The sequence below is a fragment of the Fopius arisanus genome, unplaced genomic scaffold (assembly GCF_000806365.1).
Source record: "Fopius arisanus strain USDA-PBARC FA_bdor unplaced genomic scaffold, ASM80636v1 scaffold00004, whole genome shotgun sequence".
Taxonomy (NCBI): Eukaryota; Metazoa; Arthropoda; class Insecta; order Hymenoptera; family Braconidae; genus Fopius; species Fopius arisanus.
In genome coordinates this window covers 1,462,184-1,488,987 of record NW_011887743.1, presented here as the reverse complement: position 1 = coordinate 1,488,987, position 26,804 = coordinate 1,462,184, and the positions used below count along the sequence as shown (strand labels likewise).

The 26,804-nt window shown below is 36.4% G+C and overlaps 5 protein-coding genes and 1 long non-coding RNA gene across 10 annotated transcripts in view; 2 read left to right on the top strand and 4 right to left on the bottom strand.

The window, feature by feature from the left end:
* Positions 1–15,973, bottom strand: part of LOC105272004 (uncharacterized) — a 20,403-nt gene extending 4,430 nt beyond the window's left edge. Inside the window, exon 1 of one of the 3 annotated variants that reach the window (XR_892701.1) lies at positions 15,670–15,973. This is a non-coding gene — a long non-coding RNA (uncharacterized lncRNA). Of the gene's footprint in view, positions 1–3,573; positions 3,659–10,254; positions 10,311–15,669 lie in introns of those variants that run through there. The other 2 variants (XR_892703.1, XR_892702.1) reach the window with 2 other exon arrangements.
* LOC105272015 (uncharacterized) lies at positions 6,839–14,359 on the top strand. Its single transcript, XM_011313883.1, has 4 exons — positions 6,839–7,345; positions 10,688–11,040; positions 11,250–13,468; positions 14,153–14,359. The coding sequence occupies exons 2-3, from the start codon at positions 10,822–10,824 to the stop codon at positions 11,928–11,930; spliced, it is 900 nt and encodes a 299-aa protein (XP_011312185.1). The 5' UTR covers positions 6,839–7,345; positions 10,688–10,821; the 3' UTR covers positions 11,931–13,468; positions 14,153–14,359.
* An 85-nt stretch (positions 15,974–16,058) lies between the features above and the next one.
* Positions 16,059–17,493, top strand: mRpL39 (mitochondrial ribosomal protein L39). Its single transcript, XM_011313855.1, has 2 exons — positions 16,059–16,241; positions 16,457–17,493. Exons 1-2 carry the CDS (start codon positions 16,231–16,233, stop codon positions 17,445–17,447), a joined length of 1,002 nt encoding a protein of 333 aa, XP_011312157.1. The 5' UTR covers positions 16,059–16,230; the 3' UTR covers positions 17,448–17,493.
* A 97-nt stretch (positions 17,494–17,590) lies between these two features.
* LOC105271977 (uncharacterized) lies at positions 17,591–19,731 on the bottom strand. Of its 2 annotated transcripts, XM_011313833.1 has the most exons (3): positions 19,133–19,731; positions 18,612–19,028; positions 17,591–18,464 (listed from the first exon to the last, which is right to left on the bottom strand). In XM_011313833.1, the coding sequence occupies exons 1-3, from the start codon at positions 19,300–19,302 to the stop codon at positions 17,744–17,746; spliced, it is 1,308 nt and encodes a 435-aa protein (XP_011312135.1). In that variant the 5' UTR covers positions 19,303–19,731; the 3' UTR covers positions 17,591–17,743. The 2 variants fall into 2 exon arrangements, with proteins under 2 accessions (XP_011312135.1, XP_011312127.1); XM_011313825.1 differs by having other exon boundaries at positions 17,591–19,028; positions 19,133–19,317.
* Positions 19,715–22,922, bottom strand: LOC105271991 (zinc finger protein 778-like). The gene is made up of 3 exons (XM_011313847.1): positions 22,749–22,922; positions 21,726–22,115; positions 19,715–20,943 (listed from the first exon to the last, which is right to left on the bottom strand). Exon 3 carries the CDS (start codon positions 20,940–20,942, stop codon positions 19,734–19,736), a length of 1,209 nt encoding a protein of 402 aa, XP_011312149.1. The 5' UTR covers position 20,943; positions 21,726–22,115; positions 22,749–22,922; the 3' UTR covers positions 19,715–19,733.
* Positions 22,923–23,605: 683 nt separating this feature from the next.
* Positions 23,606–26,632, bottom strand: LOC105271964 (chymotrypsinogen A). 2 transcript variants are annotated; one of them, XM_011313805.1, is made up of 6 exons: positions 25,465–26,632; positions 25,095–25,204; positions 24,506–24,743; positions 24,290–24,435; positions 23,954–24,225; positions 23,606–23,837 (listed from the first exon to the last, which is right to left on the bottom strand). In XM_011313805.1, exons 2-6 carry the CDS (start codon positions 25,189–25,191, stop codon positions 23,658–23,660), a joined length of 933 nt encoding a protein of 310 aa, XP_011312107.1. In that variant the 5' UTR covers positions 25,192–25,204; positions 25,465–26,632; the 3' UTR covers positions 23,606–23,657. The 2 variants fall into 2 exon arrangements, with proteins under 2 accessions (XP_011312107.1, XP_011312116.1); XM_011313814.1 differs by having other exon boundaries at positions 24,506–24,725; positions 25,465–26,631.
* Between the last annotated feature and the right edge of the window lie 172 nt (positions 26,633–26,804).

Below are 26,804 nucleotides of genomic sequence, written 5' to 3'. Positions count from 1 at the left end.
GGGGGGGCAGGGAACAAGGATTGTACTCGGGCCAGGTAGTGGCTTTGTCCCTCCCGAGAAATTTTGCAGGTAACAATAGTGCAATTCTACAGTAGGATTATAAGATCAGTTTCCTTTGCATATTAAATCTTTGAAAGGTAAACCAAAACAAACTTGACTTTTAGCTGTTGCCGCCCCCTTTTTTCTTCTTTTGGGTTTTCCCCGAAACCACGTTTTTCAAACTGGTGAACACGATGATTCAAAATCTAACATACCGATTTCGATGAAATTTTTACCACATATTCTTTATAAAATTATCTATGGAACTACGTGAGCTTTTCTGATTGGTTCTTTCATGGTCAAGTCGTAAATTTATTTAACCAAAAATTTACATCGAAATCGTATTTTTTTCAACTGACTGCCATTAAAAAAAAAAATTCTTAATTTCTTCCCCTCGTAGTTCCAAGCGATTATCTGTCTAAATAATACATTTTTTTTTAATGAATGAATAAATGAATTAATAATTGTTAATATTATTTTTTCAATTAATTAAGTTATGTCAAGGCAATTTACGGAGGGAAAAAATTATTTTTTCCAGTGCAATGAAAATTTGAATTGTTTATAATCTGTTATCAAGATGAATATTGTTGGGAATAATAGTTTATAAACAAAAGAATTTAATGATAAATTGTTCTTCCTCTCTCCTTGAACGGTAATTCGATACTTTGCACCAAGGATTGCCCTGTAATTGAATACGATACGGGCTACCGGACACTATCACATTAAAAAAAAATCACGTTTCAAACTTCTTATTACCCACTACAGCTAAATCTGATCCCCCCTACCCCACCAGCATCAAGTGAATGAAGAAACGAGTGGCGAATAAAAAATTAGGGCACCGTGATTCATCAGCAATGAACGCAATTACTAATATCTCGCAATGTCACTTCCGCTGTTAATGAGAGATCAATTAATCGGTATTAAATATTAATCACCAGACTGATGTTCTGCGGATTAGATATTGAATAAAAAATGATAAACCACTCGGGTTTATGCCTTTGTGAATCAATACGCAATTGTGAATTTTCTCGTGGTATTTTCCCTCTGGCGCATCGTAAAAGAATTCCAGAAAAAAAATATTGAGGAAAAACTTGTGTTCTCATCAAGAAATTTCCGTGTTTACATCAATTACAAAATTCAATTACCCCCGTACAACTGGAAATTTAATTTTAAAAAAGTTGAAAAATCATCTCCAGGGTCAAAGACTGTGAGATAATCTTTCCTTTTTTATTTATTATTCAATAATACTTCCTAGTACCGAGCCAACAGATTATCTAATCCATAATAAACCCACGGTTCGTTAAATCCGTCCTTTAACGCACCATTGACATTTAAAAAATCGTTTGAAACTTAAAATACATCCGCAGGACCTCAAAATTTCAAAAAAAATCCCCAGCGATCTCTCTCATAAAATCCCCGGAGTGTCATCCATTCAGTTGTCAAATTAACTTCAATTACCATGAGTAAGTGAATTTAACATGGAGAGACCGTGAATTGTGTTAAGGCCTGTTACACAATGGATTTTTAATCATCAGACACTAATACTATTGCCACCGTGTGATTTCAAATCTTATGACGTCAAATCATGGGAATTACTCATATGACCTAGACAAGTAATTGATATTTTATCATTGAATGAAATAGAAAAGTTGCCAGTATTTTATAATTCGTTGACACATTAATCTCAAATTTCATTCTGAGTGGCATGATAATATCTAATTATACGACTGAAAATAAGTCGCCGTAGGTTAATACATGAATAATAATAATGAAAATAATACTAAAAAGCTACATTGTACTGGTATAAATCAGAGGTGGGCAACCTCAGTTCTCGGAGCTACTCCAGATCCCGACCTCCATTAAGCAAAATTGTCCCAAGCCATAAATTTTATGACTGCACCCCCTTTGGGCCCATGATACCCTGCCCGTAGGCAAGAGTGGGGATATTCGGTAGAAACTTGATTGTGGGAAAAGTGAAATAGAAAAATTTTCTACTTCTCTAATGGAAATATTTTTTCAATTATTGTTTTTTTTGTTGTTATCCTTTTGATTGGTTATTGAGTGCTTTTAATCCTTATGAAGAACGATTTCGTACCCTTCATAGATTTCTTGAAGTAATTTTGAAATGATAATTGAAATATTGTTTGGAAAACAATTATTAAATATTACCATGTTGTCAATAGAACTTACTTGACATGCATTTTCAAACTTTTCATTCTTATATTTTCCGCTCTCGATGCCAAATTTTTTAGACATATAAATATAAATAACTTATACTATAAGTTATTTATATTTGTATTCCTAAAATATTCCACCTGACGAAAAGAAATCCCTTCAATTCCTCAAACTAAATATTGATTCATCATTAATGGCGAATTGCAACGATAATTTGCATACAGTAATTGAATGTGAAATCATTGCAAAATATTATTTTTCACTTACAGACAATAATGGGATAATTGAATAATGATACTGAATTGTTAAATGAAAAATGCGGCGAAATGCAATTAATTGGTAAAGAACGGGTTTACGATTATTTTGACTTTCTGGGTTTTAAATAAAAAATATATATTCAACGTTTGAAATTATTCACAAGATGGTAAGAAACCCAAGAGTGAAAAAAAAATGTACTTTTGTCTAAGGTACGTAAAAAAGTGCTTGAGGATATGAAAGGAATCCTTAGAATTGAGGGAAAATACATCCGGCTTTAATCATACCGTTGGGTCTTCAGAAAACATCCTGAAAGTTGATGGCTTCAGTATTCGCCTTGGCAATTCATTTTCACTGGAGCAAAACGAAAACTAAAAAAGGGGTGAAAAATAAACCCCACAGTCTAGCACTCATTTCAAAAATCATTTCCACTCCAGTTAAAATGTCCCTCCAAGGTGCACCGCGGATCCAATTATATTCTCTTCAAAATAATAATTTTTCGCGTTAATAATTTTTGAGTCGATGAACAATTTGACTCTCGTCTGGGTCAAGAATATTATTTATGTTCGGATTGAGATCTGACCCTCAACTTTCAGACCGAATGGGATGCGAATTGAGTTTATGGACGAGTCATCCTGTTTCTGGTCGCGTGCCTATAATTAACCGCCCCTTATTCATACTTTAATGAGTCGTTGGTGAATTGCATGGGGGATTTGCATAGAGTGACATTTCGTTTGGGGGAGAAAATAGAAATGAAAAGATAGAAAGCGATGAGTTCGTTAATAATAATAACGATAATATACCTGACTTTTTTCAAAATTGACACTTCCGGTGACAACTCATGGGGCAAAAATCAATTTTTTCGTCGACATATCGGAATTGTGGAAAGAATCTCATATGTAAAACTAGCAATAATTATTTCGAGAAAATTGTTTTTTTTTTCGATTAAAAGTGAATTTTCTCTCGGTGTAAAGAATCTTGAATAGAAAGAGATGTAAAAAAAAAAAACCAAGAGGATGGTAAGCTGTTATTTCCTGAATAAATCGATATTGCACTAGACCTCCGACATGCCCAACTCGAAAATAACGATCGTGGAGAACTTACCAGTCGCCCCAAGGCCTAGATACACTATATAATCCTCGTTATATATAAAATATCTCGTCTCCCTCAATTTCTCGCATGTTCTCCGCTTTCACGTAGCGATATACATTGAGAATAGAACGAAAAAAATATATATATATGACTCATCGTCCTTGTTCACTAACAACACGGCATTTGTTGTTATGCACAATAGCGATAAACTGATAACGAGCTTTTGTCACGAACAGTACAATGCACGTGAGTGAAGACGTGCACTCGCATGATTTTAATCACTAATGTCAAGCGAGATGATTTTTTTAAGACCAACATCAACCCGAATTTCATTAGTATCGATACCCCTTATCAGTTACTTCACCTACAAATTAAATGTGTGATAAAGAGCGTATGAACGGGAATTTGTGCATTTTAACATCGGAAAATTCAATGGATTTCAAATTTTTCTTTATAAGATGGAGATATTTCAAGATCGGTTTCCGTTCTCCTTTTTATATAAAGAAAGAAGATAAAGAGTAAATTTTAAATTAAATCATTTTTGCCAGATTTTCTTCATTGAAAAAGCAATCTGATTTTGAATTTTTTTTTTCGCTCGTCATGAGTCGATATAAGTCGATTTTTGCAACGAGTCGATACAAATCGATTATCGCAATAAATCGATTTGTATCACAGTCGATATAAATCGATATTAATCGATATTCATTGATTTGTCAATACTGTAAGAGATTTTTTTGTTTAGATGTTTAAGAATGAATGTTTAGAAATTTTTCAATCTAGATTAGAGATGTACAGAGAAAATTGGGTCTTGAATTTTAATCAGTGAAATTTGTGGCGATTACGGATGCGTTCTCAAGGCTATAGATAATTGAAGTAAAGATGCAATTGATTATGAAAATGATAGTTTACGCCGACATTTCAAGGTGATGAAGTCACGTAGGAAGCGTTATGAAAATTGATGAGATGGAAAAAGAAAATGGTCGATGTTGATACCGATAAGCAATATAGTTATTAATTTAATTAATTTACGGATATAAATATCCGATCAATTGACGAAATGATTATTATTGGATTGGGATTTTCAATCAGTCATTGCATTTTCATTCTTTTTTTCCTCATGTGTTCATCCATTCGCTTATCAATCGCAAAAGCAAATTTATATTTTTTTTACTATGTAACGATAAAAAAAAACGCACGACCTAATAATAAAATAAAAGAGACGATAATATTACTAATTTCTTATAATAATGGTAATTAATATTATTATATAATATATGAATTTTACGACTGCTTTGAAAAGTAAAATTGTGAGATTGAATTGAATATTTTGGATTATATTCAACGACAACTTCGTAATGAAAATAAATTAATGACCGTCATGTGACAGTCATACACCGAGTCACAGGATTTCAGCAAATCTTCAGATTGCACCCGAAATACAACAATGTCGCGTTATCGAGATAATTCTATACTTAAACACCTGTCAAATCCCGTCTCAAACCGCTTTATCACTTCCTCATTGAATTCTTTTCCCTATATAAAGTGATTAATAATTATACAGCGTAATGTAATTTTAAAAATCATTGCCGAACGATTTTTCCTGTTTCGAGTTTCACGAACGGGAATTCATCAATCTGTTTTTATTCAAATTATATTGCTCATCTGATGACCGGAATGCTCTTAAAGCGATTGTAAGGAAAATTTTTAATGATCAATTAATTGTCTGAGCTGATGATAAACTGTCAATGGAAGAATGTAAGAATTTATTCCAGAAAGACTTGTCAGTTTAATTTCAATTCCAAAGAACAGAAATTGTTCGAATTCTTCGAAATTTTTTACTTTTAATAATCGAATAATCAATTTCATCAAAAGGCGTAATTACCACATATTGTCATAAACAATCAGTTCGATAATAATTGTTATTCGTTGATGAAATTTCCTCTCATCTGGATGAAATAACAAAAAGTAAGAAGAACAACTCGTCTACCATGAATCCTATAATAACCCTAGAATTACCATAATTAACAATAATAATAACAATAATTCCCTAGTTCTATGATAATTTTGTTCATCAAGGAAAAAATTCTCTGGAATGATTCGATGATTAAGAAACAATCAGCATTCCTTGAAACTCCATCGATTGACGTTTCAATAAGTTTTTTTAACCTTGATGTTACGTTTTCTGACGAAATATTGTTTGTTAATTATCCACGGATAATAAGCTTCCCAGAAATCCAGTGAACTACTCCTAATTCAGTTATTCTACTCCTGATATTATTTACAGTCATCTTCGAAATCCCTATTTTTTGTTATTCCCATTTTGTGCTATAACAAATGAGGAAAAAATGTGGAATATTGCTGGTTGAAAATGAGATAATTATCGTGACGTAATTACGACACAGTTGAGCCAAGCATTTTCATTCGTACACAGCATTCATAGGTACGTGTACTTAACCACGTAGCACTTGTACTAGTTTTTCCTAGTTGAGAATTATTTTTTATTCTCTAGAATTTCTTCTCAAAATGTTGGAAATTGTCATTCCTTATGCGACACACACAAAAAAAAATACAGAGAGTCCCACAATTCTAATCATTTTGGAAATTAATAAAGAATATGAATAATATAAAGATACTACAGAGATATTTCGCCAATTTTTTCAATATGCAATAATTCCAGACTTTTTCGTGAGTGACACAAAATGGTAAAGTGACAGAAATTTAAAAAAATATCAAAATTGATTCAAATTTTTTGGGAAATTTCGCGAGAAATTTATCCTTTTGAAATTGAAATTCCAAAAAAAAATTACCGGCAAAAGATAAAATTTCATAAAATTTTATTTCCAAGAATCCGAAACTTCAAAAAATATCAAAATTTCAAAAAATATCAAAATTGATTCAAATTTTTCGGGAAATTTCGCGAGAAATTTATCCTTTTGAAATTGAAATTCCAAAAGAAAATTACCGGCAAAAGATAAAATTTTATAAAATTTTATTTCGAAGAATCCGAAACTTCTAGTGGTAAATAATTTTTTTTTCTTGCGAAACTCAACTCGCCGAATGATTTCGATCAATCCTCGAATTTCACCTAATTCCAATTTTTTCTCAGTACATCATTAAACACGTATCCCACCGGTGGAGGGGAATTCATCAAAAGGGGAATAAGAACTTGACAGGAAAAAAAAAATGTGGAGAAGTTGTTGGGGACAAAAAGCTGGAGAGGGGATGAGTCACTGGCAATCGCCGCAAGTTCTCGGTTTCAATTCAGTCTGAGCGCAACTACCTTCTACCACTGATCAATTCCCCACCTCCCCCCTAAAAAAAATAATAAATAATCAAAATAAAACCCCTCCCCAATTCAAAAGACCAACGAAATGAATAAACGCACTCATCAGTGAATGAATGCAAAATATATTCGAGACTGATTAAAATTTTTGTTTTAAACAAACAACAGAGAAACAACGGCTGCAGATAAAACCACGTAATAAATCCCGCGATTAAATTAAAGATAGGAAATTTTTACGTTTTTGTTTTTACGTTCTTGAGTGAATTTTTCATAAATTTCATGTGACAGTTCATTGGGGTGTGCAAAGAGCCCCTTCCAGTGTCATATTTCATGACAGAGTGTGAAAAACGAGCGAAATATATCGAGTGATCAATCAAGATTGCTCGATAATTAGCCTTGAGGCAATCGAACTAATGAGTGACACCGACTGTGAGGATAAACATGTGCATGCAAAGGTGTAGATTACGTGTTGAGATGTGAGAGGTGTTGGACATTTCAAAGGTAAATTTTTCATTAAGTCATGCATACAGAGCATTTTCAATTAAAATATTAATAATTATCCGGTAATCACAAATCTAATCTAGAAACAACCCTGAAAATTATCTCTTTCGTTTCAACCAACGAAAAAAATTTCATTCTAATTTCAAATGCAATAATTCACCTAGATTTGCTTGTGACATGTGAATTCACTCGGCAGAATTAATTAATTAATCATTCATCATTCATTCATCATTCATCATTCAAATTCGGCTATTAAATTGAAATTTAAATTGGAATTTAAATTGAAATATCATTGAAAAATGAATGATGTAAAATGCATGGAAAGATATATTTCTGAATTTTAAATGGATTGAACAAGAAAGGAGCGAGGGATGACATTCGTTGCGTTTGAAATTAGACTGAGGCAAAAACACAAGGAAAATTCGTTCTTTGTGTGGGTGTCTGCAATTTCTTTTTAATTCAACTGGATAAAAAGAGGAACAAGACCTTGAGCTTACGAGGGCGTTGGTATATTTTAAGAGGTGATTCCCTGGAGGGCAAATACGTCTTTCTCTATTTTATTTAACTTTATTTAAATCTCTCCCTCCTAAAGACGTAGTAAAATATTTCATTTGCGGTTTATTCTTATTTAGTCCGTGAAACATTGTCACGCGGAAATAGCGATGAGTATTATTCGATACTTGACCATGAGGACAACTCTGGTTTATATTAATTCGCAATGGGTGCTATACTTTGCAATAAAATTCCTGCTATCAAATACCGCTGAGTGAATTTACTTGAAATAAATTAATAAATTGAGACGTAATTTTTTTTTTCACATGTTGTATACGGAAGTTTTGAGATTTCGACCTCGAAAAATCGCCATTTACGGGAATAATCGGTAGTAATATCGCAAGTACTTCAACATTATCAGGTACTCACTCATAGCCTCGACGTAAAAATGAATGTCAAATACTGCAACTTAAAAATATCAAAATATTTCGTTCATGTTGACAGAATTTGTGTTACAAAAAATGTCATCGAAAAGTCAAAAAACATTTCTTTCATTTCTGAAAATGTTATATGCCTGATTAAAAGAGAAATTCCTCAAAAATATCTATTAGTAATAGCAGAATTGCACCGGGCGACAATTAGAATAATCGGACGGAAAAACGATAATTCGACTAGGAAGAATTCTTGTGCTATTCTGATAAAATTCGTGATTATTTCTGGATAAACTTATGGGAATTTATAGAGATCTCGAGTGAAGTCTCAGTGAAATATTCAGGCTACGAGGAAATATCCGAAATAAAACAGTCCGTCTCAAATACTCCGCTGATTTGCTTATACTCGAGAGACAGAAATACCCAAAATGAACTGCAAATTTCAGTTGAATTACTCTACGACAATTGAAAGAACCCATGATAACGCAAAAGAATGCATTCAAATCTCGTTATCACGTTTTCAAAAATCCCCCTCAAAATTTGTAAGAAATTTTCTCTTCTAAATCAATCAAATTTTGAATTGAATCACAATTGATAAAAACAACTTTATATTTTTCGAATTTATTCTAATTACCAGCGAAAACTCTATAATCATTTTTTTTAAATCCTCGCGACGTCAGTATTGCACTATTACATATCCAGTTTCATAATTATAATAAGCGATAAATCAGTTTAATGGATTCAAAATGAAAAAAAAGAATTGCACGAACGTGGCATTGCGCAATGAACTATTTACCTCAAGTCAGTCATTGAAAAACCGTAATTTAAAGTACCTGAGAAAATGGTGGATAAAAAATTCAAACGTCAAACATCCCGAACCGTAATTGATCTTTCCTCTCGCAGACTTTAAAACTAGCGGGTATTCCCACAGTTCTCCATTTCACCACGATAACTCTCTTATCCTGATATCAATGTCGTCCAATTGTAAAATGGAAGATGGAATAATTTAATCGGTCGTTTCAACAAATTCTGACTCCACATTCATTGTTAATTAATGCGTTATCAATCCACACGAGGAGACACTAGCGATAATTTTCATTCGATTCAAAAATTGATTGATTGACTCTGGATATCAAGAGCGAGGAATTTGATAATTTTTTCTTCCCCTCCCATTATATATATATTTTTTTTTTACAATTGAGAATGAAATCATTCAAATGAATATTGAATGGTTGAATGATTGAAGAAATAAAAGATTGATGTTTCCAAATCTGAGTCTGGGTTATTGATTGCTGATTAATTGAATTTCCATATTAATTACCAATTAATAATATTCATCTGAATATTAATTGATTAATTTTTGAGAGAAGATTTCAGCGAAATTTCACTAGCGAAATGGTAAATGAGTATAATCGCATTATCTTGGAAGCCAGTTTTTAGCTGATATTTTGGAATTGAAAGTAGATATCGATTTTTTGATAGGAAAATTTTTCCTAGAGAAAAATAAGAGCTACAAAAAAGATATTAATGAAAATATCTCTATCTTTCTTCAATCCCAAGATATTCCCCAAACAATGGACTCGAAAAAAATTCATTCTACATACAACGATAAAAAAATTACTTCCGCCCAACAAATCCACTAGTCAAAAATAAATTTCATTACCAGAATGAATTTTTCCCTATTAGTGTTGTGCGAAATCTCACAATTAAGATAAAAATACCTGACAAATAATTATCAATAAAAATTCCCGGGAATTCAACTAAATAGACCGAGACTATTGTCTCTTTGGTTTGAGACACGCGAGGACGCAAATTACATGCGTTTCCCTTTTGATTGTGCACATGCAGTTGCAATTGTCCCAGTGAACGTATGTTGACAAGTATGACTTTGTCTCGTGCAATTATCGTTCACCGATAACTAATGATAGGACAAGTGAGGAAAGCCGTAATAAAATATACAGGAAGAAAAAGAAAAATATATAATACCAACTACTGGACTCCACATCCGAGCATCATTGCAATCGCAAATCTTTCTGTTAGGCTAATATTATACGACTGTGAGTCATATTAACACGAATATGTGATATATACCTCTGTTGAAGGATATAATGACGACGGATAATGTAAAGCCTGATCTTCAATCCCGATTATTCGGGAAAATTAATGAACGTCCGGGTAATTAATTCTCTGAGCTATTGCCGGTAGACACGAACGGTCAAATAATTTTTCAAATAACTCCGAAAAATTTTCCCCTGATTTATCAAAATAAGTTGATATTAAAATTAGTACCAAAAGGATTAAAACACTACAATGAATATCAAATGCAATTTACTGATGAATAGATCGAAAATTGAGAGAAATTACCATGTGATGTTGAATTTTATAATCAATAATAATTGCATTGGATTTCCTTTTTCAGGCACAACTCCACCTTGATTGAACGTAGATAATTCCCATTGGCAATAATTCAGAGATCGCTAAAAACCAGAGAGCGATAGAGAATGTGGTCATGGTGATTGGCCGAAAAATAAACTAAAATGTAGTAATGATTGAATGGCTATTTATGGAGGTCGTTTGATGTACCAATTTATTGTTGGCATTACGACCCCGAGGATAACGAGAATGGCCATGACCTCAGGAACTAATAAGTGGGCTTCGAGGGTTGTGGTGATCCTTCAACTAGCAGCATGGAGTGCTGTTGGTATTGTGCTGCTCCAGAAAGGAGTTACGTCATTGCAAAAAAAACCACCTGATAGCAACAATGTCACGCAGGTAAATGCTGCACTCAGAGAAATATATATACATTCCACGACCACAGGCTCTTCAATGTTTTGGATAATTCTCTTTATATTAAGCGACAAAGAAGAAATTTTTCTTTTTATAGCACCTATCTATCCCTCAAGTACCAGACAGATGAATAAAAATTTGAAAAAACCGCAAGTAATCAACTCCTCATTTCCAATTTGACCTCTAATTTCCAGACAACAACTCTGAGTTCTTCAAATTTCCACGGGCACTCGGGTCTGGCAGTGATTCCCATTATCGAGGAGAATCCCCACAGCCAGGAGTCCCGCAAAAACGTGGATAAGTCCCCCTGGAAGGTGCCCCTGGAGCCTGAGGACGAGCCCCGGGTCCTGGAGTCCATCGAGTCCCCAAAGGACGAGGAATCGACAAAAAAACCCCAGAAAATATCGAAGAAACCCCCGAAATGGAGTGAAATCGATCTCTTCCCCATTCCCACACCGAGATATTCTCTACCCGAGCCCGAGAGACACCCCGACAAGACTGAAGAGATGATCACTGACAAAGTACCAGCATCATCAACACCACCAGCAACAACAAAATCAGGAATGTGGGAGTCACGACGTAGAGTGAGATTGTCACATCTGAGTGGAGGTGGTGCAGCAGCAGCTGTTGCTATGGTAGCAGTTGGTGCTGTGATGCTGGTACTTGGTCCAGCTGTTATTGTACTTCGTGCACTAGACGAGAGACGACAGGAGAGACGATTCCTGAAATTATCAGGACGCGATGATCTACCACCAACTTACGAGCAGGCAACATTGATGGATGAAGCACCGCGTTATTCCAGTCTCAGTTTGAATACCATCCTTGGACCACCACCACCACCATCACCCACCCCAGCACGTGTGCACTTGGTGTGAGGATTTTTTTAGAACGAGAAAGTGAATTTTTCAAGCCTCGAAGACTGAGTTCTGTGGTAAAACCGCGTTAACTCCACTCCGTGGGTTTTTTTTGGGAATATCTCCCAAACTATGGGACACAGCGAAATTTTCGTAATTACCTTTTCTGCAGGGTCGTTTGAAAACTGTAAAAAAGGTTATAACAAAAATTTCGATATCTCCTCTAGTTTTGGTAATATTTACCGAAATTTATTCGACTTGTTTCGTTCTAGCACTTGACTGCAGAATTAGTCTGTTAATGAGTGATTCTAGAGGAAAATGTCGTTTTAGCTGACAATTTCAAAGTGTTCTTACGTTAAAAACATTGAGAAATAATTGCTGTGCTCGCATGAAAAAGCATTTTAATAGAGTGATTCGTTGAGTCATCAGAATCTCCGTCCAAATACGAACCAAAAAGAGAAAATTGGAGCAAGAGTTTGGGTACTCGAGTGAATTAAAGACTTCAAATTGATTAAGCAATGAAAATTGAAAAAGAAAAATTGATAAACCCCAAGTGACTGAGGTGGTGGTCTGTGATGAGAGTGACTTGACTCCGGGCCTTTACCACAACCCGTCGAGGGCAATTATCCTTAATTGACCGGGAATTGACCCCGTCGAACTCTCCTATCGTCGCCGCTCGTGAATTACAATTATTATTGCATTTGTATCGTGTTTATGAATGTACAAATCGAATAATTGAATTGTTCCGATAATTAGAAAATGTTAATATTGAGAATTCATTGACTAAATTTTGGAGAGGGAAAGAAGTGATGAAACGATATTATTTCATAACTCAAAAACAGCTAAACATAATTAAAGATAATTAAACACTTGACAATTGAGATTCATTTGGAATAAAATTCCATATTTCTGATTGAGCCCAGCTTTCTGATTGTCTTTTAATTATAAAAAAAGAACGAATCATCAAATGATTGGAATCGTGTGGATTTTTCCCTCTCCACCAGTCAATGATTCCAATGATCAATAATCAATACCACATTAATGGCTATATCCCCACAAATAATGAAAACCGAGTCATTCAGGGTAGCGCAGTAGTTCTTGTGTGATCATGAGTTATAATAAAATGTTAATTCGACTGATGCGAGTGACTGGTATTCAATGAATTGCCATCAAATCACCCAACGTCACCGATGAATATTCCAACATCATTAACAATGATTGATAATTGTAAATACGACTAATGTAACTTTATATATTTATAAAAAATGACATGTAGAAAGAGGAATAAAGATAGTGATAAATTTGAGTATAACCGACTCGTTTTAATCAGCTTGTGTTTGATTGATAAGACAATCAGCTGATAACTGTCAAATACGTCAGCTCTTTGGTGAATTCGATACTTGAGGAATGAATTAATATCGAGACGAGTGAATGGTATTTGGATGCAATGAGGCTGTGGTAAAAGCCAAGGTCTTCAATGTTTGCTTGTGGTACCGTGAGATGGCTGACAACGAATCAAGCTGAAATGGACAGGACAGAAGCTGCTCCCCTGACCAGTGGTAAGGATTGATAAACTATTTCCCAAAATAATCAACAAAAGCAATGACAGAAAGCCAAAATAACCGTTCAAACGAATCGCATGGGATTATCATTTATCAGGGGCACGATATCAAGTTCAAAACGAGAGGAATTGATCGCTATAACATTCACATTCAAAATTGTTGATGCGCAATGACGATGTGTTTACACTTTAACTTATGACTACTGTGTGCTGAATTTGTATCGGTGTAACGATGTTTTATTATTGGTGTAAGTTGTCACTCGAGTTTGTGTTTACATCGGATTTTGATGCGAAGGCCACCGGAATTGGTGGCAAATAGATTTTTTATTATTGACGTGAGATTAAAATGGTCAACAAAAATTCTGTGAAAGTTGGCGAATCCGCGGGGGATATTGAAGGCCGAGGGAAAAACACGAGGTAGATTTTATCGAGAGATTCCCATTTTTATGGAATTTACTATAATTTTTCGCGGGTAATTTTAATTAATCGCGAATTCAATGCAATTTAGGACCGAATTTTTAATGAAATTATAAATGTCATTATTTTTCCCCCCAAATAGAATTTCGGATAAATGCAGAAAACCTTCAGTTTCTCAGTTGAATTTTTAAGGAATATCTCTTTCTTGGAATAGCAGGTTTAATTTTATTCGATTTAAAAAAATCTATTTTAATGTTTCTCTTAGAAAGAAGATACGGCATTTTCAGAACAGGACTAGCAGCTGCACTAGTGTTAATTATCGTTGTTGCGGCTGCTGGTATTGCTCTTTTATTCGGAATAAGAAATGCAACAATTTTACTGGGGATTCTATTGCCACTTATGGTACTGAGTGCAGTAATTGCGCACCTGTGGCTCTGGTTGCTGCACAAACGTGCCGCAAAGAGACGAGAAAGAGCAGCGAATGAGTGGGTGTCTGCCACACTTGCAAGACAGGTTTGCACCCTAGTTTTTCCCCAATAAACTAATTACATTTCCAGCCAAAAATGAAAATACTGTTGCATATTATTGTCTTGTCACGCGCGACCGTTTCTACTTCCTGCATTTTCTATCGGTCATACTATATTTTTATCTGTTTTTGATTTTTTCCGCATTCCAATGTTATTCATAAAATAGAAATAATCCAAATGAGTTCAGGTGAAAACGATTTTTTTCAGTCTGAGAAAAAAAGTACATTTTCTACTGTTATGGTTTTTCCTTTAATGGAATGGAAATCGGAAGAGATGTTTCTTCTAAATTACTCATGCAAATGTCAAAATAGAAAAATTTTTATAAAGATCTTTTTTGAAGAGGAAATTGTGAACTGCAAAAAAGGTTATCATAGAAATTTTACTATTTCCTTTAGTGCAAGAGAAATTTTCGAAGAAACCACAGAGAACTTGAATGAACACCTTTGAATGAACACAGGTTTGCCACTTTACTGGAAATGTTAATTTTTAATGAGATTAAGAGTGACTTTTTTAACTTCAGAATCAGGGGCACATGTCCTCTAATCCAGACAGCGGAAATCCGGCTGATCCTTGGTTCAAAGGATTTTCTCAGCGATCGTCGGGATACACCCCACCCCCAGGATATCACATGGTCGAGTCGAGTAATTAATATTCTTTAATCTCTACAATTCTGGAGCGACGGTACTTAATTGTTTATTTAATTGACGGAATTTAATAAATATTTATTGAATATTTGACTGGTTTTATAAATATCCCTGTCTTTCTCCCATTTATCCAAATTTACCCAATGACTATTAATATTCCTCTCAAAACAAAAATACGAAAGAGGAACTCTCATTTTTTTGAGAGGAACGTTGAATAAAAAAACTAGAAAATCGAGGAGGATTTTACTGAATGAAGAAGAATCGTAGATCGAAATGTAGTTCGATAAAAAATTGTTCAATGGCGAGGGAATAATAAAATTTCCAAGCCATAGGATCGAAGAATCCCGGAAAAAATATCCCAGGAAAAAATATCCTACACATTCAAAACGTGTTAAAACTCGCTCAATTTAATTATTTTTTAATTTAATAATTTTTTTCGTTGTCTATTTTTTTAGGGGCTCTAATTTTCCTATGGTCTATCAAATTGGGTGGGTTTTAACACGTTTTGGGTGTGTGGGCTATTTTTTCCGGGGATATTTTTTCCGCCTACCAGGATCGAATGTTAACCTAAAAAGTAAAGTAAAAAGTAAAGTCTTGTTTAACTGACTCACCATTTCTGGTAAATACTCCTGATGTCGAGGGAAATCCAATTATTCACAAATGAGTCTTTAAAATATTAATCACACACTGAAATTTGGTTATTATCACTCCACATGTGTTTTTGTCCACATTTGTCTGACACATCACTTATTTTTCCACAATTTACCATGAGTTAATGCACTGAACCTTTGTTTACGTTTGTTCAACTGAACCGCGGGTTGTTTATGCTCCCTGGTGCAACAATTTCTATGTATTTTTTATGAAAACACGAGCATGGAAAACACAAGTCTCCACAAGTCACGCACCAAAGACGATTGACTAAAGTAAAAATGGCGTCAGTTAGGAGCTCGCGCATGCGTTGCTTGACTGATGGAACGTTTACACATGCGCAGACACTCGAGAGCACCAGAGCACTAGATGATTTAACCTACACCGGTGGACCTTTCTATGGAAAAATTAACTATAATTAACAGAAAATTCAATCAACACCAACGAAAAACAGAGAAATAATGATTTTGTGAGTTTTTTGAGGCAGATATTAATCAAGAGTGAAATTGTCGTCGCAGATAATTATGATTCAAGGGTGAGTTCACAAAATAATCTACCGGGACCTCACCGAAAACGCGCATTTCACTAATTTTCTCTCATTTGTTCACGTCAATAATGAATAAATCGATCATTAAAAAATAAATAACTTCTAGTTTTCTCTAGAATTGTTCAACTATTCAATTGTTCATCCGCTCTAATGTTCAAAAGAGATTATTGCTTGAAAAAAAAAACAAACAAACATTTTTTCAGATACAAAACCCTCTGCTGCGTGGGGTCTCGACTGTCCCCAGTGTTATCTTCACGTTTTGCCTCGACTCTGACAAAACCAGAAGCCAAAAAAAATCGAAATGATCTCTTCGAATCGGAGAAGCGTCGCCAGGTCGCATCAGTGGGTAGAATCGAGAAGATCAAGGTGATTTATCACGGGCCAGAGGATGAGATCACTCTCCTCATGAACAAGGACCTGTCAACGCCCCACGACTGTGCGATGCACATTTCCGATGGTGTCACCAAGACATCAGCCCTGGCCTCAGTCGATGGAGCTCCTTGGGATCTTCACAAACCATTAGTATCAGACTGTAACCTCATACTCTCCAGCATGCGAACTCCAAACGACAGATCAGTAAACAACGCCTTTTGGAGGACGTGTTCTCTGATGCTGGGGGCTGTCGTTGATTCAGCCTTCAAGGACGACATCCCTTGCCACCTCCACAGCTTCACGTCACCAAATATCAAGTCTGGGAGTTTCATTTACGATGTTCACCTGGAGTTGCCTGATTGGAATCCTACGGAGGCTGAATTGCGATCATTATCCAGTCTTTTTACTAAACTCATTCGTGAGGAACTCCCAATTGAGCGTTTGGAGATTGGAAAGGACATGGCTTTGGAGATGTTTCAAGAGAATCCCTTCAAAACCAAACAGATCCCTAATATTGCGCAGAACAACGAGGGGAAGATCGTGGTCTATCGAGTTGGGGATCACATTGACATCAGCAAGGGGCCAATGATTGGCAACACTAGACTCGTTGGCAGATGCACGATTGGCGCTATTCATAAAATTCAGAATGACGCGGGGGAGAATCTCCACAGGTTCCAGGGCGTTGCTTTACCCAGTGGAATAATTGTTAATCATGTCATCTATGGGCTCATGGAGGAGAGGGCCAAGAAGTTCAATCAGACCGTCTGGATGCCTCAGAGATTGGATCACGAGGATTCTGTTGCTGTTGCTGCTAACAATTAAGCGATTTTTCATGGTAATTGTGTAAATAAAATCAGGTCGAACACTTCAGAGTTCTATAGTTATTTCTGTAAAGATTAAGTAATTAATTCAAATGGAATTGTTTTTAATCAGTTGATACCGTTCAATGGTATTAATCTCTCCCCGAAAATGTTCACATGATTTTTTTTTTATTAATTGAATCTATACGTCCATCGATTTTTATCCCATACAACATGAGTTTAGAATTAAAAATTAAAAATACGACATACAAGAATGTATAATTGAAGCTCCCCATCACCATCTTGGAAAAAAAAACATCAAGAGGGCGATTTTTCATGTCGTGCCCTTTGCTCCCAGACGAAGTGACCAGGCAATCTATTAGCGATAGAGGCTGGACAGTTGACTGTCATCTTGAGGTACATTTCAGGATTGTGAGAGAATGGTCGACTGTTGTCAACGTCATCACTTTTGAGGATGGGTCTGATGATGAGGGGTGCGAGTTCAGGTGAACAGCGAAGTTCGATTCCAATGACGAGATCGTAAGTAGGAAATGATCGGTGATCCTCAGACACTTGCTCCGGGTACTCCTGATACTCCTCGGATTCACCTGGTCGATGCCACTTGGTTGCGTATGCCTGTCGATTCATGTTGCCATAGTAGAAGAATTGTCCACCATATTCTCCATATCCTGAGTAGGTCGAGGGTAGAGTGAGCTTTGGTGTCACAGTTGTTCTCGCTTGAATAGAAATTTCTCGCTCGAAGTGAATTCTCTCGTAGTAATGCTCGTTTACACTTGCCACTAGACGACGAAGACGCAGGTACATGAATCTCTGCTCGTCACGCCACGAACTCTCCTCCATTGTGCAGGGAACTTGCAGGCACGTGAACCATGCACGACGCATTGTGTACTGCAGGTGCATGCAGACGATACTGTCCCGATTTCCACGACGTGGAGTTACCCGGAAGGAGAGCAATTGGCGACCCTCTGTCAGGCAGTCTAGGATGTCCACTGCCTTGCATCCAGAGACGAGGGGAGATCTTTCGAGGGATGAGACACGTTTTAGGGTGAGCGAGACATTTTTACCATAATAAAAGGACCAATGGGATAGTTGTAAAAAAAATAATACAAAAAATTTAAAAAAATCTTTGTCTCTTTCTCGTTTTGATTTGTGAGTGCTATCGAACCTGTTGTATTTCCTTTCCGAGACTTTTTCGAAGTAATACATGAAGCGTTTGCAGACATTGCAGAATTCCAGGACAACAATGTCTGATCCATTGGGTCCAAAGAGAGCGGCTGGGTGACTTTTAGCGAGATAGAGAATACGATTGAGCTGGTGTAGAAGGCCTCCAGGGTAAAAGCAGAGTCTGGGGAATCTCTCGGGACGTGGGGGATGGGTGTAACGCCAGGTGACAGCCCGAAGGAGGCGATATTGCAGGCGTACTAACTCCAGGCAGTTGAAGGCTTTCGTGAAGAGTAGGAGATCCGTAGCATTTTTAACAGTGGAGATTCGCTCCTTTACGTAGCACAAAGCTGATTCCAATCGTTGACCAGCTGAGAAGAATGCACCATTTAACAGAGAATGGGCAACTAATTGACAGTGTCTGAAAATTGAAGAGGCGAGAGCGTTAATTTAGTGGATTATATTTTTTCAAGAGTTAAATTATTCAGATTGAATGAGATTTGTTATGTATTTATTTATATTTACCTCGAAACAAGCCGAAAAGTTCCAGCAACCACTCGCAGCGGCAAAAACGTAAGAATGATCTCCAAAACCTCCGGGGGAAGTGTCTCGAGTGTAAAAACAACTTTGGTCCTGACATTCTCCGTAATCTCCGAGCATGACGATAACAATTTTCTCCTCTTACTCGCACTCATTTAAATCCCGAGGAAACCCCCAAAAAGTTGCCTATACGAATAAAATACAATTCCCGGTCAATAAAACAAATATTCTTTGATTTTCACAGTCTCAGAGACCCTCAGAGCTTTTCCACACAGTTTAAAAGTTCACAAACACGTAAAAATCTCGTAAAAGTTAAAATCCCGGCTCTCAGTTCACAAATTAGACAGAACAAATGACGTTTAATTAATTTCCCGATTATCTTTCCAAAATGAACATTAATAGCAACATTCACTGTTGTCGATCTATAATTTAGACACAAATAATCCCACGATTACTTTAAAAATTCCAAAACTAGACAATTTTTCCCCCTCAAGTTTTTAAGAAAAAAAAAGAAAAAACCATTTATTTGTCTCCGCAATTTGTTGACAAAATCCAGTCGATATCGATCGATTCGAGGATTTAATGCTTATGCGGGAAAGTTCACAGGCATGAGAAGTGTAAATTTCGTTTGCTCCATCGATGACTCTTCAGCAACGTAAGCACTGATGCTGTCCAGGAGATTTTGCACGTCATTTCGATTGCTTGGATGTTTTCTCTTCGTGTGTTCACGACGATGTTTTAATTCCTTAAATGTTTTTCCACATTGTTCACAGACGTAGGGCCTCGCGGCTTCGTGTGAACGCACATGCCCATCGTAATGGCTCTTCCTGACGAACTTCTTTCCACATCTGGAGCAGCCGAACTGAAAGCGGCCCTCATGGGCAGCCACGTGAGAGCTCAGGGTCCACTTCGTCTTGAAGGTCTTCGCGCAGTAATCGCACCGGATTTTTCCATCTGAAGTCGTTGTTGATTCGGATTTCACTGGGAGGCGAGGGCCTTTGTTTATAAGGAGCATCTCCTCGAGGAGAAAATCATCATCGTCGTCCTCTTCCATTTTCACTGGGGTGGGTTCCGCTTTGGACTCTAGAGCCTCTTGGGCCTCGAGGATACTCGTTGTGTGCTCCTTCATGTGTGTCTCCAGTTTTTCCTCATTTTCGCATTGCTGACCGCACAGGGCGCAGATATTTGCTGATGATTTCTTATCGTGAGAGGAAACATGTGCCTGGAGTTTACAGAACTGCGTGTACCTCTTCTTGCACAAATGGCAGGGATAGCTCTTGACTTCACCACTGGCTCCTTCCTCACCACTTCCGGCTTTAGCATGAGTTTTCATGTGTCGCTGGAGAACCAGATCATTGATAAAACTCTCTCCACACTGGCCACAAGTGCGAATCTCTGTCTGCGAGGGTTCACACAGTCTCTCCTTTCTCGTCTCGTGTCTCGCAATATGACGTTTAAGGTCGTGAGCCCTCGAGAAGGCACGTCCGTATCGTGAACAATTGGGAAAGGGACAGCCTTTGGTCTTGTCTGCCTTTTGGAGAGCAGCTGCTAGGTGTGGTTTCAGTGCAACTGCTGGAGTTGTCGGGCACAGGCTGACTTCAACTGACTGGGAATCAGAAGTTGTCTCGGATTTGTCAATTGCCCTCTCGGAATCATTAAATTCCTGGACACGTTCCACCGTTGTCAACTGGGCTGACAGTGGAATTACGATGGAAATTGTCTCGTTGGAGATGGGGTGGACTATCGATGCAACACGAATCGTCGGTGGGGCTAAAGTTATCGACTCTGTCTCCATTCTGTTAGGGAAATAATTATAAAACCGTTATAAATACTCAGCTAATCATCTGTGGATTAACTGAGTCGTTTTTTCTGATTTCTAAAAGAAAATTTCTCTGAGATATTTTTCGGGTGGAAATTTTTAATCAATTCTCTTTGAGATGAGGAATCTATGGTTTTCGAAACTGCTTCTAATGGAATAATTTTCATTAGAATTCGTGAATTAACACTCCACTCTGAATTATTGTTTATAAAAAACCACGTGGGCGATTTTTTTGTGCAATTGAACAAATCCTCAGGTTTAATTTTCAATCTCATTTCCTGGCATCTCGACCCCCCAAAATCAAGAAAATCTATTTATCATCTTTTTTTAATCGACTGCAGTAATGAAAATAGGGAGAATAGAGTTGATTAGAATTGCACGAACCTCTGCAAATCCAAACACAAGAATAATTCTGATATTTATAAAAGTCGGTGTTGCACCCCGAAGAAGGCAACGATCGATGGTAAACTGTCGGCGATTGGGCGGCACGAATAGCCAACATACACATCAATATACATGAAATTATTTTAACATCCAATTCCCCAAAAAATTCCGCCTATTCCCATTTTTCTGGAATTGACTTCCCCCTATATCCTACCAAAATAAAAAAAAAACATTCAAAAATCATCATAAACAATAAAATCTGGAAAAACCCGACAGGAAATGAGATAGAAAAAAAATAGAAAAATATCTATTTAGATGAAATTCAGGGGATGATATTTCAAATAAATCTGATGATCATTCAGATATAAATCTCACATTCTGCGGTGGAGTCTTTGTCGAAATTTCAGAGGAAAACTTGAAAGAGGAATTTTCCCACGAAGTATGTGAAGTCTATTTCGATCTGCAGCCACAACTGGATGGATTGAGGAAAAAAAAATGGAAATCTCACTTGGTATCCACTCTCAATCACGAGTATATCGATACTTTTACTTTATTCCGATGTAATGGAAGAGTACATCCGAGTTATTCACTTTCCTCGGTGGGATGAAAGTGTGCTACTGATGTCAGTGTACCTCACATTACAGCGCAATCTCCCTCTTCGGGGTATGTGCAACCTCCACCCACTATTTCCTTCAAAAATAGGGACGTAGTCAGATGGATAATACCCTGTACTTCCCTCCAATACTTCTACAGACCACATTCATTCTAAAAAAAAAATTAAATAGATCAAATGAATTTTATCCACTTCCAATCACAATTCAAATGTCAAAATAAAAAATCTGTGATCTTCTAATAATTTTTGTTAATTAATTTAATTAACATAACTGAGTTAATCGATTAAAAAGAATGAGCATGAGAGAAGGAATGAAATTAACTGATGCAGTATTTAATAATAAAAAATCTTTAAATCGCGTACTTAAAACGGGAAAGTACTCGATCATCTTTAATACCCATCTTAGTCAAGTGTTAATTGACCCATTAATTGTCACCTCCGTCAAATTACCTCGCCATTAAATTAATCTCTGATCTCAATAATAGTGTCACGAATGACAAGGCGCGTTCATCTGATTTATGTTCAGTGAAAAGAAATTACTTCATTAAATTTACAATAAGAAAATGTAAAAATTCATATAAATGTTAAGATTCATTCATTTCTCCCAAACACATTCAACTGACAGCAGTAATTCTTTTTAATGAGTTTTTTGAAGATGATTTAACATGACGACTATGACACTCCCATTTGCGCCCCAAGAGAATCTATTTCTCCTAGGCTTTAATCAACTAATGCTGCGGATAAATGACCGTTTATAGTCTTCGTATTTTTTTAATAGCACTTACATTCATCCGAGTCCATTATCCATTTAATGATATGTATTTGTCAGGTAGTTGACGAGTTCATCAGATAAATAGAGGAAAAAACTGTAATTGCTGGCAATGCCAAAGAAATGGGCACTTTTTCAATTAAGGAGAATGCCATATTTTTTCGACTAAATTGTCCAGTTGTTCATTACATTTTTTAGTTTATTGTCAGCAACACCTGTAGGTGATACCCATTTTCATGTATTTTGTAATCATCTTTAGAGTTGATTCCCATAATTTTTCATTAAACCCCTAGAAATGTTGATTAAATAATTAATTTACTAATTTTTCCAGAAATTTGAATAGAAAAATTGAATAGATATTGGATTAATAGCGAATTGGTGGAATGGAAATTAATTTGGATTGCGTCAAGAGTCAAAACTCTCTAGATACATTCCGCAATTACCGAGTTTCGGTGAGAGCACTAAGAGCATCCCCTAAGCTAATTATCTGCGAGTACAATCAAAAGCCTAATAATAATACTCGGTAAACTCACTCACGTTTCCAAAGTGATGCACCCAATATTATCACAAATAAACACCTAGTGACGCAATTCCTGTATTCACCGTATCGAGAACCCTCGAAGAATACATCCAATTGAAAATATTTACACTCCAATAGATCCCAAGATTTTCTTTTGAAATTATAGAGGATTGCTCCTGCATAGAAACCACCGACTGTGATAATTGCAACAGCAATTACGCAAACATTTCCTTCAATGAGAATTGCCTGGACTCCCATTAACGCTGTAAAATGAATATTAAATATTAATTTCCTGTCCAATTGAATTTTTTAACCGATGCCCTAGGTGTTCCCATAAAATTTCCACCACGAGATTAACAAATAATAATTTATTTTGCATTATTAGAACTACATAACGAGAAGAAATCATCTCCAGTCGTTTTCGTTTGATTTCATTGTTTTTTTAATCCAGTCCACGTAGTACTGGACTTTGGTGTAGACATCAGGAAATCCAGGACGAGCGCAACCAGAGCCGAAGGATGTGATACCCGCGAGCTGCCAGACTCCATCGGATCTGCGGCATTGAAGAGGTCCTCCTGAATCTCCCTGAAATAATTACGAAATCATCGTGAGATTATACCACTGATAACTCATTGATTAATAATTTATGAAGCACCAATTAAAATGAATCGATAAATAATGATTTTAAAGAATGGACTAACGACACAACTTCCAGAAGACCCATCAGTGTGTCCAGCGCACAGATGTCCTTTCCTCAGGTACACAGAACTTCCATACGCCTTTTTACACTCTTCAATATTTAATAATGGAATTTTGGCCTCAAGGAGAGCATTGGAGAGTGAAGGCGATGGTCCAGACCTGCCCCAACCAGATGCAACGCAATTAGTACCTGATATTTTCTCATCAGCTTCTGGCAAACATATCGTCCGGATGACTTTGGAGAGTGGTGCTGGTCTGCTCAGCTTCATCAGAGCTGCAGTTCATTGGAATTAATACCGTGTGTTAATTAACGTGATCGATAGTTGTACAGATGTTACCAATGTCATGAACGTAATTGTTGAACTGCTCGTGAATAAATATTCGGTCAATGGGAATTCTGGCTGATCCACGATTTCCAGAGTCGAGCTCCCATTCACCAGCTACTGCTGTCCAGAGAGCGCCGATTGGAAGATTGAAGAGATCACTTGGGGAGCAGAATTAATGATTTAATTATTATCTGGATGGTGATTTAGTCGGGGTTTTTAAAGGCGTACTTGTGAATACAATGGGCGGCAGTGAGGACCCACGACTTCTCGATCAGGACTCCACCGCACCAGTGACCAATGAATCCTAGTTTTGGGTGCAAAAGCTGCAAGGATATTTGCCACGGCCACGAGCCCTTTTTACTCGGTTTACCGTTGAATATTCTCCCTGTGGTTTTTGTCGTGGATATTCGTCTCGGTTGAATTTCTTCTCTGGGTTGCCTCTGCGAAGCTGCGGGACGACCGCATTCTACCATTCAAAAATTCAATCTGTACGGCTCGCGCCGCCACCACCCGAATAATTCCGAATCATCGCAATTTTGGAAAATGAAAAAATGACGCGACAAGTGCTTGGACTGGGAGTAATTAATTTTTCAGAGGATTTGTAGAGATATTTTCACTGAGTCATTAACAAGGAATTAATTGACAGTTCCACTTTGCAATCGGGCCAATGAAATTTTCATCGGAATGATAGGATCAGGAGCACCCGGAGTCGCAGGGTGATAACAAAAAATAAAGATTCTTGAGGAGAATGAGGATACTCGGTCGCGAGATCGTTACGGCGGATAAATTCGGTGAAATAATGGCTCTTGAAACTTACCCGGATGATCAGCACGATTGTCCCTCATCATAGCACTCGATATTTCTGTTCCACTCAGGACAAAACAGATCACCAATATTCCAGCATGGAAATCCATCCCACAATTTTTTCTGCACGTCAGATGTAAATGATAATAGAACTCGTAATAAAAATGGTCCAAAAAAAAAAATGAATTTTCCAAAATATCTTTTGCAGAAACAGAAAAAATTAATTCTCACAAAAATTTCATAAAATTCCAATGAAATTTCAAGAGAAAATCGAGTATTCGTGTAATAGTAATCGTGTATTTGCGGAAGTGCCAAGAGTTTCTGTTCAATTCTTTCGCAAGTATCCCCTTGAATTTCAGAATATTTCTTAAAAAAAGACTTACCTATTGGAAAATCGAGTAAATTGCTTTAGTTTTATCACTTCACTGTAAATCCTTTCAGTTTTTCGCGGCAAAAATTAATCGAACGAATCCATTCCCGGGAAAACACGACTTTTAAATCTCCGGTTATTATTTTTGGCTGAAAAGTGAATCAATAAAAAGAAACTCCTGATAAACCCAACTCGTCGCCCTGGTGCAGCTGAAGAAAGTGATCGAGAGTTGACTTTGCCGATCTTTCTAGCCCGGGCAACGAGTGGCGATTGGTCTGGACCCAATGGACGTTTCTTACTATCTTAACTTCGAAAGTTATACGAAGTTCCCGCTTAGTTGTTTTCATTTTGTCCTTTTTTTTGTATTTATACTCCCGTACGATCTGTTGTAGAAATAGTGGGAGATCATAATCCTTTTTGCCTCTAAAGAGGTAATTAAATGGTTTTAATTGGGTCAATGTTGTATCAATATTAATTTAGAAAGAATGATATAATAAATATGTGCAACTCTCGTGTTTAGTATTTTTTTGTTGCCCTGGGGATTTGAAGTATGAATTTTCGCGGGTTAATTATAAAACGACTTTTATGGGATTGATCTTAAAAAATCTAGACAATTTCATGACCAACGGAGAAATAATTCTCCGCTCTCGAATTTAACGGCTCGGGAAATTGACACTGCGATCTTGTCCCTGAAATCTAACAGTCGACCCTTCGGTATTAATTAATTAAAATTCCGAAATAAAGAGAACAACCGAATTGTTTAATAAATAAAGCTCCTTCCATAACATAAATCATTCATTCCCGACTTTTTAGGTCAAAAGATTGAACTCGGGTGAAAAATTATAATACCAATCATCGAGCGCAATTGAACCATAAAAGTAACGTTCCAATTTGTCTGATTTTTAAATTCGAATTTCCCGGCAGAAACTCCTAACAATGAGATCAAAGAAAGCGTTGATAATCAATGACCACTCGTTATTATTAAATTTAGTTGATAAATACACAGTGCAAAGGGAGTTTAAAAGGATTCGAGAAAGTGAAACCATGATTTAGCTGAAGAAAGGAAGAGCCACCGTTGAATATTCTCCACGGGACTGACGTTTTCTCATTACAATAAAACCATGAGAACATTAAAAGCCCGTGCAATTATCCCGTGTGTCTAGGAAAAACTAGACAAACGGGTTCGTCAATGTGCGGCTCGATATTTTTATGTTTTCTTCCTATTTTAATTATTTACTTTCGCTTCGATACGCATCGGTGAATTATCAGTAGCTCTTAGCACCGCTGAATCCAGTGATTAGAACAATATTTATGGACTCAGCACTCAGATATAAAGATCTTTGGGTTTTAGTT